The 22251-nt window shown below is 34.1% G+C and overlaps 1 protein-coding gene across 5 annotated transcripts in view; it reads left to right on the forward strand.

The window, feature by feature from the left end:
• The window catches only part of Dp (transcription factor Dp), a 128264-nt gene that overhangs the window by 71399 nt on the left and 34614 nt on the right, over positions 1 to 22251 (forward strand). Inside the window, exons 1-2 of one of the 5 annotated variants that reach the window (XM_035373758.2) lie at positions 21391 to 21710; positions 21814 to 21877. The exons of the other annotated variants lie outside the window; for them this stretch is intronic. Of the exons in view, the coding sequence (XP_035229649.1) occupies positions 21874 to 21877 (4 nt within the window). The 5' untranslated portion in view covers positions 21391 to 21710; positions 21814 to 21873. Of the gene's footprint in view, positions 1 to 21390; positions 21711 to 21813; positions 21878 to 22251 lie in introns of those variants that run through there. 5 annotated transcript variants of the gene reach the window in all.

Here is a 22251-nt window from a genome sequence, read left to right on the forward strand (position 1 = left end):
TTCTTTAATGTTAGTTCTTTGTTAAATTCTTTGAAATGAGAAAATAAAAGCGCGAATATACGCTAACAAACTAAGCGAGATACTCCAGTTTACAATTACTGAATTGCAACATGTAAACAAATTACATTTAAATAACGAATTATTACGAACATATGTTAACAAATATTAAATGCACTGTTTGTTATTGACAAATTAAAATGAAACATATATTAGAAAAATAAGCAAGTGCAATCGGCATGGACGTTAAAATAACTAATAAGCAAAGTTCCACAACATTGCAATTTTAAACATCACTCGAACACACTCGACAGCCATGGAGATCACGAATAAGCTAACGTAGGGTTGCTTAGTTGCCAATGTTTCTTCCCGCGCCAAAGGTACAGCATCAAGCATGCGCAGTAAGCGACATTCGCTTACACTGTTCAATTCAATGGGGAAGCGTAATGGCAGATCGCACATTGAGTTGAACAGTGTTAAACGAATATCGCATACTGCGCATGCCCAGAAAACAATTTGGCGTAATTACTATGTTGGAGCGATTTGAAAAGAAGATAAATACGGTATATGGTAGATGTACCGCCATCTGATTGTAAACAAATCTGGCGTTTAAATCTTCGTAGAGTATAATGTAAATATAAATTAATTAGTGTGTTAAAATACTATTTTTTGCTGTACTGCTCAAGCAACTAGAAAGCTGAAATTATTGCGAAGTAATGTGAAGCAGTGTTTACATTCAAAATGTAAAATATAATACGTATGAAATTCTGCCCATTCCTTTGGAAGTGTACAAATTTTCGTTCAGAAAAAGACTGAAATTTAGGATATATTAGTTGAAAATTTATTAATTATACCTTTAAGCAATAAAAACAATTCAGGATATACCATATGTTCCATTCGTACATACATAAAGAAACACTGAAGAATATAACAAGTGCTTGCAAATAACACTGAAGAAATTTTACAATTCCTTAATGCTAGTTATTAAATTCTTTGAAATGAGAAAATAAAAGTACGAATATACGCTAACAAACTAAGCAAGATACTCCAGTTTACAATTACTGAATTATAACATGTAAACAAATTACATTTAAATAACGAATTATTACGAACATAATGTTAACAAATATTAAATGCACTGTTATTGACAAATTACAATGAAATATATATTAGAAAAATAAGCAAGTGCAATCGGTATGGACGTTAAAATAACTAATAAGCAAAGTTCCACAGCATTACAGTTGTAAACATCATTCGAACACACTCGACAGCCATAGTGATCGCGAATAAGCTAGCGTAGGGTTGCTTAGTCGCCAATATTTCTCGCCGCGCCAAAGGTACACCATCAAGCATGCGCAGTAAGCGAAATTTGCTTAACATTGTTCAACTCAATGTGCGGTCTGCCATTACGCTTCCCGGATGATAAACAGGGAGGCTGTGGAGTACGGGGTTTCCGATCGAAGGATGGTGTGGTGGTGGTGTATTTAATTATGGCAAAGCACACTAGGGCTATCTGCCTAAGGGGAGGGATGCCTTCGTGGAGGACTTTCTAACCCTATCGAAGGAATCTTTTGGAAAAAGTTAGCCGAAAGTCGCTGTATAAAGCGATTTATGTGGAGAATTTTGGCTGCATTATGAATGTCCTCGTTCGTAACAAACCAAGGAGCATTATAAATTTGCCGTAGCATAATGTTCTGAAAAATTTGGACATGTATCCTGTTAGTAATTGCTGCTGCGCTCCATCCCGAGCTAGCATATGTCAAAATTGGCCTATCATTGATTTATAGAGCAAAATCCTGTTTTTCGTGGACAGGTCGCTATTTCTAGCGAAAAAAGGCAGTAATTGTGTTTTGACAACCTTCGTATTGGAAATTGTGATTTTACCAACACATGAGATGATCGAAGTTAGGAATGAGTTAATTTTTTTATCTTGAATTTATTTAATAGCACCGTTTAGGTCTTTCGGTGGCGGAGTGATTTTTCCTTTCAATTTCTCGCTGCAAGTGGCTTGATGGGGATTTTTCTGCGCTGGGATTGAGGCATTCTTTGAGCTAGGGAAGTTTTCCTCAGTTCGGGTACTTTAGGCTGAGGTGGGCTGCTTTTCTTTTCAAATCTTTTCTTATACTCATTGCTATCTCTGTAGCTGCTCACGTGACAGAGTCCACAGAAGATGCATTTTGGCTTATCTTCGGATTTCATGGTAAATTGATTGCTTCAATGTTGTTGCCCGCACTTGACGTATCTAATGTGATTACTGCAACAGAATTGAGAGTGACCGAATTGCTGGCAGCGGTAGGATTGGACTGGCCTTTTGTTGGGGTTAAATTTTTCTATGGTGACATTGAAATTGAACCTATTATTGAGCTGATAACAACTTATTTCCTTCGGGTGATCTTTTTAGTTCCAGTAGGTAGATGAGAAGTTTAATTTTTTGTACTTCATGATTTTTGGAAAACTGCTTGACTTTGTTTTGTTGCTTTTGAAATGACGAAAACTTAAGGTCTGAGATTTATTGCCTTTTCTGTGGAAATGCCCGCGATTACTGATATATTAAGCACATAATATAGTAATAGCATACTCTTTCCCCCCTTGTTATTTGGTTTAAATAAAAATTTAATCAGGCAACTCTGCCAATACATTTGAAAGTGAACGGATAAAATGGAATATCTAAGGCCCATATCAGACGGCGGTTGTTTCACACGAACAATTGTTTCGGACAATTTTTCTGCCTGGTTTTTTTTTCCTCCCTTTCCAAAAAAATTGCAAGTTGCAAGTTGTTCGTTTTCAACCAATCAGCTATCAGCTCTCTTGTAATGGGGAACCAGTTTTCCTTGTGTTAACTCCGAAGATTGGCTGTTGTGACAAAGCAGAAAAATTGTTCCAAACAGTTGTTCCGAAACAAACCGACATGTGATAGCAGCCTAACCAAAGAACGTCTGGGCTGTCAGCCAGAAGTAAATTTCAGAGTTAAAATTAGGAGGAATTGGGAATCAGCCTTTTACTTAGCTGTTAAGTATTTAGTTTATAAAACTGTTAAGTATTAGTTGTTTAGCTGCTAAGTATTTAGTTTATAAAAAACTACTTTTATTCAAGTTTTAGTATTTACAAACATTTCTTATACTTTTTATTGTTTAATTTATAAAACAGCTGAATCTAAATAAATGTATGCGTATTTTTCAAGTTTTGAAAAGGATGAGGTCGGGAATCATCTTCTAGCAATGGTGGAATGGGTGCATGAGGCAAAAAATGGTTGAGAACCTCTGATGTAACGTATTATTGCAGATATAGAGACCATTTTTTGTTCCTTGTTAAGATATTAGAGAACAGAAACGATTTGAGAGCGGAAAGTCGTTTTTGCTGCAGTTTCATTTCAAGCTTTTCCTTTTAAATGAAATGAGATAAAGTGCTTTCAATAAATTTGCTTTTCATACAACATTTATCTCAGAGAGGTTTTTTGGCGGGAGCCGAGATGATTTCATCCAGGTGCCCAGGACCCTTCGTCAGCCTCTCGAACTACACTGGTTATCAAAAATTAAGGAAAAATCACAAAAACGACGATTATTGAAAAAGTTACATGTAGAATTTAATGAAACTTACCCACAATATACAACACATAGTAAGGTCTTAAACATAGTAAGGTGTCAAATTACATAAAAAGAAATTACCAGACAAATATGGTAGTATAGAAATTAGCACATGTATAAAATGAACAAATCGAAGGTGTCAGTTTGCTATAAGAAAAGTACCTTCAGTATGGAATATAATCGCCTTTAGAAGCAATGCAGCACATACAGCGATGTGTGATGCTTTCAATTATGCGGTCTATCAGTTCCATAGGAAGCGAGAGCCATTGCTCTTGCAAAGCAGTTGCAAGCGCGACAAGGGTTTGAGGGGGCGGATTGAGAGCAGATAGACGTCTCCCTAAAGCATCCCAAACGTGCTCGATAGGATTCAAGTCCGATAATCGAGGTGGCCACTCCATGCGCATAATTGTTTTCTGTTGAAGATAATCATCTACGATGCGTGTGGTCTTGCGTTGTCGTCCTGTAACAGGAAAGCATCACCTATTGCCCCGACATATGGGCGCACATAAACATCAAGGATGTCATCGCTATTAATCTGAGCATTCACGGTTTCCCTTGGAAAGACATGGAGGTCTGTGCGTCCACCCAAAGAGATGCCACCCCAAACACAGATACTGCCTCTTCCGTATGTATCTCTTTCACGGATGTTTGACGGATGATAACGGGTTCTAGGTTCTCTTCACATCAAATAACCCCTACTATCGCTTTCTAGACTAAACCTGGTCTCATCCGTAAAGAGAACCGCCCTCCATTGATTAGGCGTCCAGTGGACATGTTGTTGTGCCCACTGAAAGTGGTCCCTCCTATGGCGTGACATGAGCGGCACACAAATGCCTGGCCGCCTCGCCATACAGATCACCTTCGTGAAGCCTTCTGCGCACAGTTGACGTTGGCACGAACCTTCCGGTGGCTGCAGCAAGGAAGGATCTAAGAAGAGTCGGAGTAGCGGTTCTATTCCTGCGTGCACGTAATGTCAAATATCGGTCATTGGCGCTCGTCGTAGCAGTTGGCCGTCCTTGGCTGAACCTCCTAGATGCCGAATCTGTGGTTTGAAATTGCCTCCAAAGTTTATGAACTATAGAAGGACTCGCTTTAGCCATCTGGCCACTTCTGTTTGACTTTGTCCTGCCTCTAGTCTCCCAATGGCTCTCTATCGTAGTTCTGCAGGCAAATGATGCCTGGAGGTCACTGTTACGAATTGGCTACCTCAGATTTCTGATGTCACTATCACAGTGAAATATGTGGGCTTGCTCTCAAACATGGACTTTTATGCTCCTCGCAGATGACGTATTCCGAGTGCAGCGCCACTAATTTTCATATTGTAGTTTTACTCAGCTACTCTTACTTGGCAACATATTCAAATTTTACACGGTTTGGCTTATTTTTGAGGGAGTTATCGCTATTTTTTTGATTTTTCCTTAATTTATGATAACTAGTGTATAAAAGCTCTTCCGATTTTCAAGAATGCAATGCAAAAGCGGATGGATGACTGTTAGAAGCAAACAAAATAGAATACAAAGAAAGACATTACTGCAGAAAAGAAAGAAAGGCTACCACCTGGTTCCCTGTCCAGAAAGATTCAACTTTTATTTTGTTTCCATAACTACATTTATTTTTCGATTTTAAGGTTGATGAGATATAATTTTATTTTTAAAATTAAGGATCAATAACAGTGCTTATTTTCAGATAGATGTCTCGAAGTGTTTATTTTTAGACAAAACTTTACAAATTTGAGAATTTTGATTTTCGATAAGAAAATGAGAAAGGAAAAGTGCAGTTTAAACTGTCTCATCTAAAAGGCTTTCACAGCAAATCTTTAACACATATGTTGAAATTGATAGATATTTTAAAATTTTTTTTCCTTCGAAATGGAAGAAAATTTTTTTCTCCGTGAAACAACCCGCGATAAAACGTATGGAAGAGAGGGGGGGGGGATTAAAAATTCTGAAAAGGGTTCAGATTTTAACGATCGAACAACAAGGTATTTTGAAAGAGATTATTGATAGAGGTGGCTCAGTTAGAATAGTGAAACGTTTTATAAGATATTATACGAATATACATTTAGACTAACATGGGAACGTTATGTAGCTTCTGTAGATTTAAAAAGTGAAAAAAATATGTAACATAATTCTATAAAAATATTGAGTTTGTTTAATTAGATATATTTTGAACTAAACGCATTTTTATTTAAATCGATAAGATTAAATAGTAAAAATATAATATTCTTAAGAAATGCATTTGTTTGTTTTAAATACTCTAGTTTATTAATTAATAAGAGTCGGATTAACTATGGAAGATTCTGAATGGCAACAGATTGGAATGAAAAGTAAAACAATGCCTTAAAGTGAAACAAGGCAAAATTGAGTTTTGAGACTAATAACCCATTTGAGCTTTTGTTTCTTAAACAAAAAACAAACAAACAAACAAAAAAAGACATGAAAATTTTAGTAATTAAACGTTTTATGCAGTAAATTCAAAACTGCAACGTGCATACGTAGTGTTGTTTTGTTCAAAATAATCACGAAGCACATAGTGTATTTACTTAGTGTTAGGTCTAAATTCGTAAAAAGGTAGAATTATGTGTTTAACCAAACAAACTATGTGTTTAAACTTGAAGCTTCTGGGTTGCTTCACAGTAAAGCGAATTTTTGGAGCCGTCCTTATAGTTCTGAATTTCTGAAATGCTTTTAAAATAATGCCTTTTAAGGCGGGATTTCATTTTAGTAATCGGATGGTAATCTGCAGATGCACAATGATCCTTTCGTTTGCAGTGAATTACTTGCCAAAAATTGCATTATGGGGGGATTATCTCGGTACAGTTGCTAAATCCATAACGGTAGGTATCAGTTGCATAAAATCAAATAAATAACTAACTACATTCAAATTCTTTTCTGTAAAACATTTTAAAGGAAGCGAATTGAAATGTGTTGATAATCATTACCATAAAAATGATCGTAATTAAAATAAAAATTATCATAAATTAACGTTTGCAGCGAAAACTTTCGTCCTTAAACTTTGTGCACGCACTGTGTATGCTTTCTGTAGCGGTTTTTTTTAATTACTTGTAATGTATTATTCAAAACTAATTACCCTGAAGCAGACACGCATAACATCATCCATGAAACGCCATTTTCGTGCTACTAAATTCGGAAAGTGAAAGGTAAAAATGTTTGTGCGGACATTTGCATGGGTCAGTACTTTTCCTTTGTCTTCCTTCCTGAGATCAGGGTGAGGACATTCCACGAACGTATATGGTATATATGCAAAAAGCAGCGAAAAGGCAAGAAAATAAGAAACCTAGTCCCCTTTTCGGAATTCATTGTACGGGACTAAAGAAAAGGAGTCCATAGTAGCCCTGCCCTTTCAAAAAATTTTTCTAAGCTCCTCGCAATCAAGTTTCATTCATCTGTGAAAGAAGTTTTTTTTTTTTCTAGGGGTAAAAAAAAAAAAAAAAAAAAAAAAAAAAAAAAAAAAAACTTTGCATAAGTTAAATATCTCTCCACTTTAAAAATGATACTTTACAATTCATTTTGAGAAAAAGTTTCCTTTATTCTGTCCGTACGTATAGCCATCATGCAAAAAAATAGTCAAAATCGATTCGGAAACGGTCAGAATGCATATTTCTGTTGAAATGATACCCGAAATCTTTCTCGTTTATAATACTTCCTTTACTTTGCACAATGGAGTAAAAACTAATAATAGGAAGAAATGGCACAAGAATAAAAGCAAAGTAAATATTTTAAAACGACATTAGTTTCAATTTAAGACTGTGAGGTATACTTTTTATCCAAATATTTCTTGATAAATGTTTGCTTTCGGGTATCTGATTGGGGAAGAGGGTTCCGAGAAGAACCATACGTACTATAGTGACATAAAATTGAAAGTACTGAATATTAAATGTATAATAGAAATGTCGACTAGTTACCAAGAACCGCCTCAGCTGCACACCAAATTAAAAATCTTTCCTAAATTCGTTTTATTCATTCGGATTTTCAATGATGTTAATTCTTTTTGAAAACTGCAGCAATTTTTGCTATTAATTGCGAAATTGCGACGTAAATTGATCTATCATGGATTCACAATAAATTTTGCATGATAGAGTGCTGATAAAATATTATGTTAGGATATTAAAAAAGATGACATAAAAGTTTTTTTTTAATTGCGTTCAGTCGTTTTAATATAGTTTTGCAAATAAATCTGTAGAAAATTCATGTAGGAAAAAATCTGATATGGTCTCCTACCAATTCCATGTTTTAAATAGCTTTAAGTTAAGTGGAGTTTTAAATAGCTTTAAGTTCTGGATGATCTAACCAAATCTGATTTGTTGTTCCAGTAAATAAAAAGGTGTATAATACGGAATTTTAGATTATACAAGGTGTTTCTTATTGAATGGGACAAAAAGAAAGCATACCTGTGAACGCTTTATTTTGATAAATCAAATTTACAGTGAAACTATAGTTATCCAACTTTCTATAGATGTTCTTTGTGTGCCCCTCCGGTGACCCGGCAAATATGTGGGCGGTATTCCAGTTGCTGCCAAACTTATGACAGAATGTCCTGTCTTAATGATTAGAGCACTTCAGTTATCCGCTGCTTCAGTTGCTGTAAGTCCTGGGGAAATGGAATAATGTTTGTACTATGTTATTTTTTTTGTCCCATTCAAACATAAAACACGCTCTATTTTATTAGATATAATTAGCCATGTGTGAAAACCGGTCTTTCTAAGTTTACACTGACGTTATCCAATGTTTGCTCCTTTATTTTTTTATTAAAAGTTATATTTTATTTAGCAGCTGAATAACATGCATAATTTTATTGATTTTTAACTGTGAAAAAGTGAGAAATCCTAGATCCGGGCTGCTATTGAATATAACAACTGATATACGTTACAGCGCACTGCTCGAAATTTTGTCAGTGAAGACATTTTTCAATCTTGAATCTCACGGTGACTTTTAGAAAAGAAATCGATCCACCTGAAGAAGGGCCTTCCTTTCAAGAGTACTTATTCCCCGGAACTGGAGGGAAATACTAATGCAAATGTTAAGACACTGTGAAATACTAATGCAAATTTATTCGAATCTCTTAATGCATGCCATCAAAACTAGCTTGCCGTATGCTAGGTTACGAGATTAGTTCATTCAGTTTTATGAATGATGTTTTTACTGTTGTGTTTGGTGTACTTTGCGATTTTATCTTAGATAAAAATGGATCTAAAAAAAAAAAAAAAAAAAAAAAAAAAAAAAACACATTATGGCCTTAAATTTTGTTACAAATTTGGTAAATCGGCTTCAGAAATTCACAAAACATTTTGGCAAGTACTTGCTGAAAACAATTCAAGACAAACATACATTAACACTTCCAAAAATTGATTATTACTTTGTCTAATGATGATGATACATTTCGGTATTCTTCCTTCTCCATTATTGCAGAGGAAATTGCAAACGCTGAAGTAATTCACCAAGCATTCTTTGAAAATATTGTTGAAGAAATGGTAATAAGTCACTTTTAATAGTTTGGTGACGTGTCATTTGAAAATGGTAATCATTCTTTATGTCTTTTCATCAGTGAAACTCAGTGTAGAATATCGCATCAGTGTAGGGTATCGCAAGGAAAGATTCACGATGTTTATTAGTAAATGAGGAGAAACAGTGCTTGATGTCTGCTTAGTTGCTGAGCATTGAACTGGAGCTGCACCGCTTGAAATAATTTCTAGTCTTTTTAAGCAAATCGCAGAAGTTTCCCAGGAGTACTTTCCTGGGTTATTGGTAGTGGTAAAACTTAGATTTATGAATATAATTCTTAAATGACAGTCAACTCAGTGGGGATCATCCGGTTTTCTGTTAACTTATGAGAAATAAACACGTCAAATAGTTTAACACCAGGCAAACACTTTCAATAAAACTGTATCGATTTTGAAAGTTATTTGAAAGTTTAGAATGGTATTCAAAATTTATGCTAAGCAAGAGTTTTTTTTTTTTTTTTTTTGTCAAAATGGATATTAAACTATTTCTCCGACAATGAGGAATATTTCGTAAAGAATTTGTCATTGCTAGCTAGAATTAAAATGTCCTGCTTTATTGTGATATTCGTTATCAGCTATGGTAAAAATTTGGAGGAAAAAGGTCTCTTGAAATACGCGAACATCAGCGTTTTTTGGCATGACTAAATGTCTGTTAGTTTCCGCACAAAATGACACTTTTTCTTTAGCCTTCTTACTTAACAAATTGAGTTTCTCGACCTGTTCTCTCCTGGCCCGTAAATGAATATTAATCCTGATATCATAAACGAAATAATAGTAAATCGCAAGTACTACCGAATGCCATGACAAAAGATGACATTCCACTTATGAAAAGCACTGGCAGTAATCTCTTAGTTCTTTGCATTGGGAGTGTTCAAATGAAGTTTGAATTACACCTTATATATAAGATAAAATAATTTACACAATAAATATATATTTAAAATGAGAATAATTAATTTTTCTCCTATCGTAAGAGAAATTGATAATGTTTTCGCAATTTTTGCCGGTTACCTCTTATTTCTTTAAGTTTTATAACTGTTAATTCAGTAAAATTTGAGTTAAATTGAATAAGTATATGTATTACGGCTGTAAATCAGTGGATGCATTCTACACTTCCATTACAAAAATCGTAAATTATTTATTTTCCAAGACTCATTCTGATGTAGAAGATTTTAAAGATTCATCCTTAAGGTATATGAAATAAAATATATATATATATATATATATATATATAAAAGTAAATAAAAAAACTTAGCTAGTAAACAAAAGCTAGATACGAAAATGGAAGATCAGTAGTTTATGTAAATCTCTAATCTGGCTGTACGGGGAGTCTATCCATGATAACTTAAACATTAAGAATATATGAATGCTTTTGGCTTTTTCGAGGCTTTATGTTTATCCAGTGTCTAAGTGATTTAAAATCAGCTTTTTTTTTTTTTTTTTTTTTTTTTAGGTTCTTCCTTTACATACTGTAATAAAATTCTGGATAAGGGATCCATTTTATAACTGATATTCTTCGCATAAAATGTTTGCTTTCCTTGAAAGATAAACTTTTTTTCAGAACTTGTTTTGCGTATGAAATAGAATTCTGTTTGCATCATTTGACTGAATTTGGAGGCTAATAATCCCGAAATTTAGGCCGAGCAGTTTCTTATCTTATTTTCTTTGATATTTTAGTCGTCATCCAAATATATACATGGTGTAATACAGGTTATAAGTAAAAGATTGTTGATATGCATCTAAGAAAAGTGAGGGGTCACCAAAAATGAGATGAATTTCATGTATGGAATAGCTTTAAATTTTTTTAACGATATTGTTTGTTAGCGCATGCTTATGCCGACATCGCTTGCAACCTCAAGAAAAGATGTAATTCTAAAGATGTCTTTTTTTTTTTTTTTTTTTAAATTCTACATGATCAGGGTTAAGTGACTAAAAAAGACATGCTTTCCATAGAATTGTCACTTGCGTTACATTTTGCTTTATATTCAAATTATTATGTAAAAGTTTATTAGTGTAATTATCTGTAGTTTAAAAAACATAATTCACGCTGTCGTAAATTTTTGGATCAGTTTTATTGAAATTGGCTTGTTAAAGAGTTAAAGTTATGGATTTAAATGCTGATGAAAAGTAATGGGTTCATTCTAACAACAGCGCCATTTTTTGGATTTTAAAATGTATATCTACTAGTTTTGTGCGGTTCCATGTTATTGCAGACGAGATAGTGGCCGAACTGGTAAAACAACTTAACACTTGCATTTCGTATCAGATTCGATTCCACTGAGTGAATGGAATGAATGTATAGAATTTCTGTTGGTGAAATGAGAGAAAGTTTCCTTCACTAAGGCAGTGTTGCCAAAACAAATAATTAAGTGCTTTGAGATAATAAATAATCAAATAAAATTTGTGTTATTGGAATATATCATATTGCAAGACATACAAATATTGTTCGTAAAATGTTATTTTATCGATGTTATATTTTGATTAATGTATGGAGTTTAATGTTTAAAATATATAGAAATGAAACTTTAAACATGGCAGTGCCATTTACCTATAAGGTAAATTACAGAAAACGGAAATCTCAATTTAATCCCTGTTGGGGCGCATCAAGGAGTGCGAATCCATAAGCAGAAAGTCCATTGGTTTTAGCATGCCTTTGCGCTTATCGGCGGATCGGCGTGATATAAAAACTATGAACAACTATGCATTTCAGATAAAAATTAAGAACAACTATATTAGTTCTGCTTCAGAGCTATTTGAGGTCTTTGACACTAATTTCAGGACTGTATTTAGTTTTTATTTTAGATTACACGTAAGTAGATTTTGAAGCTGTTCATTGATTCATTTGAAGCTGTTCATTGATTCATTGGTTCATTTGAAGCTGTTCATTGATTCATTGGTTCGTTTGAAGCTGGTCATTGATAAAATTCTACACACAATTCCTGTTTTAAGAACATAAATTTAAGTGTTTCATTAAGGAGCTTTATTTATCAGATTTTGTAGTGAAGGCTGTTATAACTAGCGTGGCTCACATTTGTATACGAATACTTGTATTTTCAAAATAATTTGCATTGATCTTGAACCAAATATTGAAGCACAGACTCCTTTTTTCTCCCTAATATATTATTTTTTTTCTATATTTTAAGCCTCGCTTGCTATAAAAATAAATATAAAAATATTTCTTGTAATAAAATAATTTATCCAAAATGTATTAGTCGGTAACATATAATGATTCGGACACTCGAAACTTTTGTTCAAATGTGTTTTGTCAGATGAAATTCGTTGTCTTCGTCTGCGTTGGGAAATTATTATTTGCTTATCAAAATATATTAAGAGTTCCAAATCTGAAGTGAACATGGGAAAAGGCTAAGAATTAAGAACAATTTCTGTTATATTAACTAATCATTTTTAAGATGTGAGAATATTCGAAATCTGCAAAAAATACTTGATATAAACCCTATAAATATTTTTCACGTTATAAAACTACCGAAATTGCGTGGAACTGTTCAAAATATACTGAAGGCTAAACCATATTCCAAGCTAACTCGAAGGAGTTGGAGATTTATCCTACGAAAAAACATACTGTTTACTTACGAGTTCGTAATGTGTTGAATGCATACAGAACCGAAGATAGCATGATAAAATTTATTTTTCCAAAAGAAACACTTTGCAGTTCTGGAACTTATCGCAAACGTACAGCTCTTCTCAGCTTGACAGTGCTTAATGAGTTATTACCAATTCAAACTACTAAGAACGTTAAACGCAACACAGTGAAAAAAAAAATCAACGTTTCAACAAATTTTCGATTGCAGTCGAACATCGGAAAATCAAACCAAAAGTGAAATTTATGAGAAAATAAATATGTATATACCAAAAACAGTATGTGCACTGAAAAGCAAGGGAGAAAAAAGAAACCTATGGAATAAAGGAAGAATATTTACTCAAGAGAAAGCTCCGAGGGAAGGAGGTTCTGTTATCGATTTTGACAAGTAAACGAATGTTGTTTATCTTTCAAAGATTACAAATTACTTGGTATGTGCAAATCACGAATAGTAGATAATTAGGCTATAGAGTGGAAATGTTCAACAGGACCATTCCGAATTATCTTCCATCTTCGAATTGAGAAATCTTGCTAGTGATCGTTTCATTACTTTCGGTTACACAGAAATAGAAGTTGTCTAATTTCGGAACTAGCACTTTGCCGCCCTGGGCGGTAGTTCCAGCTCTTTAAAAAATATGTTATTTTGTTTGTTTTCTTGTTCGGGGAAAAAGTCACTGCAGAGGTTTATTTGGTTGCTCTTGCTGTTATATAGATAGTAGCAAGAGAGAAGTATTTCTTAAATGCAGATTATAGATTTACGAATCTTAAATAATTCTTTAATGATTTTCATTTAGAAAACGCTTCTCAGAACTAGCAATAGAGAGGAAAGTTCTCTGTATTACAATATTTGGAACTTTGTTCTGGGGATTTTATTTTAGAATGAACTGCAAAAAATCAAGGAGGGTTGCCTTTCCACATTCCTGTTTGGATTTATTTAGCAATAATGGAAATAAAAGTTTGAAATCTGTCTTTCTAAACGAGGAATTGTTCCTTATTAATGTCATCGGGATCATCATTTAGTTGATGTTCATAATTGCATTCAAAATGATCGACAGAATAAGAAAGGTACAATAAAAGTTTGATATTTCGAGTTGATTTCTTTTTATGCATTATCTAGAGTAAAAACTATTTTTCTTCTCAATTTAATTCTGTATGGCAATTCAGAATCTCGTTATTCTTCACTTGCTTTGAAGCTCAACTTGACTAAACTCTACAAAATAATAAAATTAAGCAAAGCAACAAATTGTATTGCCATAGATTTGGTCAAAACTCTATCGAGGAAGATAGATGATGAGAGACTGTACCTGTTTGCCCTCGAAATCGATAGTCTTGACTAAATCATCTACTCCAAACACAAAGTTGTTGCCTTTGACTCATTTTATGTTTTAACTTTGGCGTGTTTCTCTTCTGTCCTACAAAATACTGTTTCCCTCAAAAAATGCCGCCCTATTAAATCTGCCGCCGGAGTCGCCTTCCTGTAGTTGCGCCACTGAAGTTGTCTGCGAAATAATGATGGGATTTGGCGCTAATTTTTATGGCAATGAAGTTTATGCAAAATGTTTTGAAATACTATTTTCCTTGCATTTGATATTTAGTGCATATTCTAAAACGCCTTTTAATATCAAATGCTAATTAAGCTTTATTTCTCATTCAAGCAAGGGAATCTTTAATAATCGCAATTGCGACAGAGATTCTTGCCATCATGTAGGCAAAATTAGAATCGATGTTCTGAAAATTAATTGTTTCACATGTATAAAAGGAAAAAAATCCATTAAGGTAAGATTTGCATTTCGAGATGATAAATTAATGGGTCTATTTCATCAAATTTGTTTGCAACTTTATAATTGAATGCAGTGATATTCCATCCTGATGAAAGATATATATCTTAGATTCTAATATGTTTCCGAATTAAGGTTATAAAAACGCCCCAAAGAGGTTTAAATGTACGCTGTCTTTGTTAGTAGTTCAAAATCTCATTATTTTCTTCCACCAGACATTCTGTATTATTTCCGAATTTACTGGACGTGCATCATCAACAGAAACTCTTTGGATGGTATCTTTTATTCTTTTTCAGGGCTAACTGGAGAATCCATTGCTTGTGCGAAGAGAATCTCCATCATAGTGAATGATACTAGAAAATAAGAATATGCTTTCTTCTATAGGGAAGCTATGAAATATTAAAGACGGGTGGGGCCGGAAATGCTGATTAGCATTCTTATTTATTCTGAGCTAAAACATCAGACGTACGCTGGCAGTATTCATATTAGTACGGGAGCACAAGTGCCGTAAATTTGTTCCCTGTCAGAATAACACTAGCTAGAACGAGTAATTATTTTTGCTTGGAGACATTTTATTGTGATTTAATCAAATATGTAATTGTAATCCAGTTGTAAATTTATTGTAAGTAACGCATATGTTATTTAATTTTCAATACATGTGTTATTTTTGATAAGTATGTGTAGAAGAAATGGTCGGAGTTTTTTTAGTATCTTTAGAATTTTGCATTTGACACGCGACTTAACACACGGCGAACATACCCGGTAACCAAAAAATCGGTTAACATTTGAAAATTTTATAATTCACTGAATAATGTAATGAGAGGTAAAAACGGACACACATGCTTGAAATATCATATCATGGGATTTTACTGGAAAAAAAAAAAAAAAGTGCTTAATAAGGCCTACTACAGATAATTATCATAACAATTGATTTTTAGCAAAGACTTACCTTAATGGATTCAAAGTTCTATATAACAAATGTTCAACATGTCGGCCGTCATTCATCAGCAATACCTATAGAGGAGGGACAATATTGTGAACAGCACTGTACAGCATATCTGTAAGTATGGTGAGAAACTGCCGTCGGATATTGTCTTTTAACATCCCTAATAAGGTCGGACGATCGCGGTAGACTTGCGATTTCAGGTAACCCCACAACTGATAATCACACGAATTGAGATCTGGAGACCTGAGAGGCCAAGCATGACGGAAATGGCGGCTCATCAAAGGATGTGCAAGGGATAAAAAGTCATACCTTCCAACAAGTGTTTATCAGCCAGACTAGGGGTGATGCGATTTTGTAACATATCAGCGTGCCTCGCATCCGTCATGCTGACAGTTTGAATAGCAGAGCCACGCATTTCCTCGAAGAATGGTCTGTTCATGTTTGATGTGATAAATCCGCATCACACCGTGACCAACACCCAGAGGCGAGGACAGAAAAGTCATGAAAGGATTGATTCCCTCTCTCTTTTCATCTCATTTCATACACTATTCGCGTACGGTGTCACCGACATTTTGCTGCCCAGCGCCATAATCTGGCATTCCTTGCCCTTTTTTTTGGGGGGGGGGGAGCTTTGCTTTCAATAAAGCTCCACGTCACTTCAAGCATGTGTGTGAATTTTTACCTCTCTATCTACATTATTCCGTGAATTATGGAATTTTTAAATGTTAACGGATTTTTGGGTCACCCAGTACGATGGCTGAACATTTGGTCTCCAGTAAAACTCTGTTCGAAAGTTCTCTTTTCTAGTCTTTTTAATAATTATTCTAAAATCAAACCTTGCCAAATATTTCCAGTCTTTCGGGGAATTTTAACGATTTTCAGAATCCAGGGAATCATTGAAGCAGTAAACTCTTAATGATAGCTGATTGACGTTGAGAAAATCTTGTGTATTTTAACCTTGTTGCTATCTACCTGAACTACTGTGGGTTTCAAAGTAATGTTTGGACTTTTTGAGGGTTAAAACAGACAAACTATTAAAGATAGCTTGAGCTTTAAAACAAAGTCTTAAAGATCTTCTTACTGATCTGCTATTTCGTTTATGAAGCTGCAATGTGTACGTTTAGTGGGTTATAAGCGGAAAACGATCGTTGAGAAAACAAAGCAAGAGGAAACTATCTTACTAAACATTGTAAGAGAAAAGAAGCAATGAGAAAACTATCTTACTAAACATTGTGAAAGAAAAGAAGCAATGAGAAAACATAGAAGGTTCTAAAGCAATATTGTAGAAAATAAAGCGGCTTTAAACTTCACATTTTTAAAACGTCTTCGAAAATCATTACATGATTATAACATTTGCCTGCAAATCATTGCATGATAATAACATCGCTGGCATTAATTTTCAGACTTTAAAAGTTTTAAGTATATACGTGTAATGATTTGTATGTGCAAGAAGGAATGAAGAACACCTCTGTATTGAACACCTCACAATTTTTACCTCTGTATTTCATATTTTGAAATTAACTGAAAAATTTTTGCCGAAGAAACGAGATGGATTTAAAAAATGAAAATTAGTAGAAATTAATGCTATGTGCAATAGTTTATAAAATTTTAAAATTATGGAATGAACTATTAAAAGCTATTATTTAATTAATCTCTTTAATAAAGCTGGATTAGTAACATGCATTCAAAACTTTTAAAGTCTGAAAATTATGTAGAAGCTTTATTTTTTACCACGATATTTTCTTGGACGATGTTTTAAAAAGCTGGAAAATTTTGAACCGCTTTATCTTTTACGACCAAAGCCGAATTTATGTATAAACTACACAAGCTATAGCTTAGAGCAGGATTTCTTAAACTGTGGATCACAGGACCTGCAGCAGGGGGTCGCCGAATATTTTAGCAGTTTGGATATTTCTTTAACTTATTATAATAATTTTACATTTACCAAATTTTTTTACACAATGTGTCTCAAAATAGATAAAGATAAGACAATGCAGACAGAAAAAAACGAAAGCGTTTCGACGCATTCTTTATATAATATAAACGTTCATTTTCGTTGCTCTTTGCACGTGACTCTGTCATTTCGTCTGTTACTTATTTAAAATTTTCACATTGTTCTGTGTCTTAAAATTAGAAATTAAAGTTAATGACCTAAAACTGCAATAGTATGTTAAATGTACAAGTGAAAAAATTGACAGTTTCATTCACGCGTGTGTCGGATTTGCGCAGTACTTATGGAGTCCCACAAAAATTTTTGTAAATATTATGGGTTCTTGGGGGTGGCGAAAAAATCTCAGTGATAAAAGGGGGGTCGCGACTGAAAAAGTTTAAGAAGCCTCCTCTTTCTTGGGGGCCTCCCCAAAACTTAAAATATAGCATAAATAGTATTAAAATATATTATAACAGAATTATAAAGGGCCCCTTATCTCAAATAGCTTAGGGCCTTATCAAGTCTAAATCTGGCTCTGTCTACGATGTTTTTAGATTCACAATGTTTCACGCATTGATTCATAATTCTATTCACAATCCGATTCCGATTCCCAATGGTTTTAGAATTGCGATATTTTTCCCTTGCCTTTTCTTCCACGAGGTTTTGTACAATGGCGTTTTTCCTCTGGCGTTGAAGCCCACCAGCGGCCGAGCGGTAAAGACACTGAACACTGGTAGTTCGAATCCCGCGAACGGGCTGGCTGCATGGGCGTTTTCAGGGTTTTCCCCATGTGTAACGTGTATACGAGCCAGTTTCCCTTAAAACTCCTCCACGAAGGCATCCCTCCCTTTAAGCAGATAGCCCTCGTGTGCTTTGCCATAATTGAATAATCCAATTCAAGCCTCTGGCGTTGTTTTCTCCAGATGTTTTCGGCGGTCACTCGTGTACTGTGTGGCTACAGGTAAGCATTCTATTATTTTTAATTCATTCAATCTTTTTCCATTAAAAAGGATCATGCTGACCTCCGCTATTTAGTGTACATTGACGTCAAAAACAATGTAAACTAACCATCGCAGATGAGCATGCTTCTTTTTACGTAATGTGACGAAATTTTAAAATATTACCAGAAAGCTGAGAATGTGTGCGAAACACCAAGATGATGGAGATCGGAATTTGACACTCCAACTAGCTTGAAGATACGAGGAAAACTCACGTGACCTAAAGAAGGCATGATGCGTCTAGCAAGAGAACGACAATGAATAAAGTGTAGAGAAAGCGTACAGGCTTTCACGATTCTTTGGCATCGGAGCCTCCAGTATCTCCGATGCCAAAGGCCTCAAGAACCCCTGGAGATTGGATGACATGAGACATACTATCGCGACTGCCTGCTTTTCTTTCTCGTTTAAAATATATCCCCTGTTTATCGATTCGCTTTATAGCATTAAAGACGTCAAATTACTGCCAATGGCGGTCGTTTTGAACTGTTAAAACTTCAAGATACGTAACACCAAAAACGTAAATACCTGTTGTAAGAAGCATTCTTGCTGTTAACGTTCAAACCTCAAAGCGTTAACTTTAAGGTAATTGAGTTATTTTGAGTTGCTTTATATATATTTTGAATCAGAATTGTTTAAGAAATGTTCTTTTCTTTTTTGGGTTCGCTGTGTTGGTGATACTTTTGTACATTTGATAGCAAGAAAAAGGACTGACTAGTATTGTATCGGTGATGATTTCTTTTAATGTGGCTTCTGATCATTCTTTTGATCTGGTTCACGTCTGAACTCGACTTTCATAACTTTTTCCTTTTTTGATGTTTTCAGTAGCACTCAATAGGTCTAATTTCAATACTACAGAGTTAATCGGAAATCCTTTTCTCTTCACCTTCCTGTCCATGCCAGATCTTGTCATTCTGCTGTAAGCAAAGAATAGCCACTTTGTATTCTTTTGTTTAAGTACGTGTTCTGTGCATTCTGTTCTTATTCAAGAACTTGGTTATCTAAAAACTGTTGCTATTAATGGGCGTTCTTTCCTTTTGTTATTGATAAAGCTTTCAAAAATTTCCTTCTTACTGTAGATAGACAAAGTTCTATTAAAAACTGTTATCTTAATCTTGCCATCTACCCTTTTTATCTTCAGTTAGTTACAAAATACCGGGATTTTTCCTAAGTTCAGTGTTTAAGCTGTTTTCTGTTCTGAGGGTTTTAGTTTTGGGTTCTCAAAGGTGAAAGAATTTTAGGGGCTATTTTAATATATGCGTTGATATAATAAAAAAAGTTCCAAATATGAAAATATCCTGGAAAATCCGATTGTAGATTTTATTATAGCTAGCACTTGCGAGCTCAGCTGCCTAAAATAATTATTGTAAATATTAAAATATATACATAATGTTTTTAATGAATCCAGCTAGGAAAATTTCATGGGTCGAACTTATAATTAATAGAGATGAAGAACTCTGTTCATTATTTTTAAATCACGTAGTTTGCATATCAGTGACTGACAGATTAAATCTGAAAGAAAACTCAATATCTTTGCCGAATGGCAACAAACTGGTGCATAAAAGATAAAAATGTATTTTATTTTGAGCTGTGGCAACATATTTCTTAATTGCCGATCTTCATTTACCAGTACCTTCTTTAAAGGTCATTAACGGCCACTTAATTACGAAATACTAGTAATATTATAAGGACAGTCATTTTATTCTGGAAATGTATTTAACATTGTTATTCTTTATTAAGATTGTCATTTAATTGTAAGATGTTTACATTATATAATATGTATAGATTTTTTAGGGTCAATTAAGTAGCAACTTTCAAAAGAACGATCCTTTGGCATCGGAGTCTCCAGTAATATCATAAGGACAGTCATTTTTTTCTTGGCAACATATTTAACATAGTTATTCTTTATTAAGATTGTCATTTAATTGTAAGATGTTTACATTACATAATATGTATAATTTTTTGGGGGGTGGCATTAAGTAGCAACTTTCAAAAGAAAGATCCTTTGGCATCGAAGCCTCTGGTGATCGAGCGAATAAACCCCCGCTGAATCCTGATAGATTCACCCGGCTTATATTTGGTTTCATGGGTATTTTTCTCATGTGTAACATGAATACGAGTCAGCTTCCCTAAGAAAGTTCTCCTTGAAGGCATCCATTCTCTTAGGCAGATAGCACTAGTGTGTTGTGCGACAATCTAATAAATCCAGTTTAATCTATTCCTTTGATATAGAATCTTTTTGGTGGCATCTGCAGAAAGTAACACAAGAATTATTTAAAAAGAGGGGAGACATATAAATATTATAATTATAGAAATTAAAACATAATAGGAAAAAAATTGGATAATGATGGATTTATTCGGCATTCACAAAGCAATCGTGAAAGTTCATGATGCGATGAAGTTATTCTATCATTGTAAATAAATTTTTAATTTTCGAAAGAAATATTGACACTTTGAGACGAGGTGTGGAAAGAAATGTTCAAGAAATAAATGCGAGATTTTTGCATTTTTTAGGAGGGGGGATACTTTAGGCCATTATGAACAGTATGATTAAACCAACAAATTACATTTCATTTTTTTAATATCTTGTGATAAACTTTACATCAGAGTATTGTGGTTTACAAGAATATAAACAAAGTGCGAGCTACAGTTAACAGAAGTCTTCCAGACCGATAGAGTTTAAACTGGATGTTGCAGGAATTGAATTTTTGATTTAAATCATTTTCTAAATTTTTTTTACGATTATAAATTTTGCGTATTTTCGTTATTGTGGTGACAGTTGTACGAAAATTAAAATATTTTTCTGCTTGTTGCGGTGTTAAGTACTATCAGTGAAAACATGTAACAGTACTTCATTCCCATTCGATCTCCCAATGGTTCCGACGCCATGTAATGGTTACGCATAGCCGCGTAACGATGCTTCAAGAGGAGAAACAGATGTTAGTTAGAATAGGCATCCCCTGCATTTTGGCGCCAATTCCACCACCGTAAGCGCGCGAAGAGCGTGCACAATCCAAGGCATTCTGGGATATGACCACGTGAAAAGGGAAAATGTGGACGGTCCCATGTGGCCGCTAGAGAGAGGGGCGATCGCTGGTTGTGCTTTTAACTAGTTGTTTGTGTGCTTTTTTTCACTTCGCGGTATTTGTATTCACTTAAATGGGAGGTCTCCGTTTCAGGAGACTTTGTTTGCCCTGTGACATGTTTACTGACTATCATGTATAAAAATTCTACAGGGTGTTCTTGCAACACCTCGAGTAGGCTTAACGCTTACATTTTACCAAAAATATCGGTATGAATTCTCCTCTTCGAAAGGATAAATAGGGTACGAACAAATGCTATGGAGAAATAAGCAGTTTCCAATGTAAATTTTCTGAAATTCTTTATTTATAAAATATAGTGATTGGTTACATGCTGCGCTGCAGGTTTTTAAAAATAAATACTGGATGTATCTTTTCTTGTAACAGTTGGGAAGAGCCAATAGCATAGAAACGTGGAATTCATATTTTCTAAACAAAGTTTACGGCATGTGTAAGTGTCATGTTGGCTTTCATATTTCTTCTATTTGCCCCGCAAAGTTCATTCTATTAGTGACCTGTAATGGTTTTAAATGTATGTTGACATACGCAAACTAGTGGAGTTATCTCGGGATTCTGATAACAATCGATGTATTTGTGTATACCACATAAATTACCTGAATGTGATTATCCTACGTTTTTATTATAAAAATATTTGATAGTTGTTTACAGATTACTTTACATCATTTAATAATTAAATACTAAATTTTCTTATGAAGAAGAAAACAATCATTTTCCGACTCAAGTTAAATAAATTTTCCTTTGTTTCATGTTTTGTTATTTTTTCCTGTGATTTATATTTTATTAAGCATTTATGTTGTGTAGAAG

Source organism: Stegodyphus dumicola, chromosome 1 (assembly GCF_044657685.1).
Source record: "Stegodyphus dumicola isolate Sdum_Otavi_A_Nest chromosome 1, ASM4465768v1".
NCBI classification, from domain to species: domain Eukaryota; kingdom Metazoa; phylum Arthropoda; class Arachnida; order Araneae; family Eresidae; genus Stegodyphus; species Stegodyphus dumicola.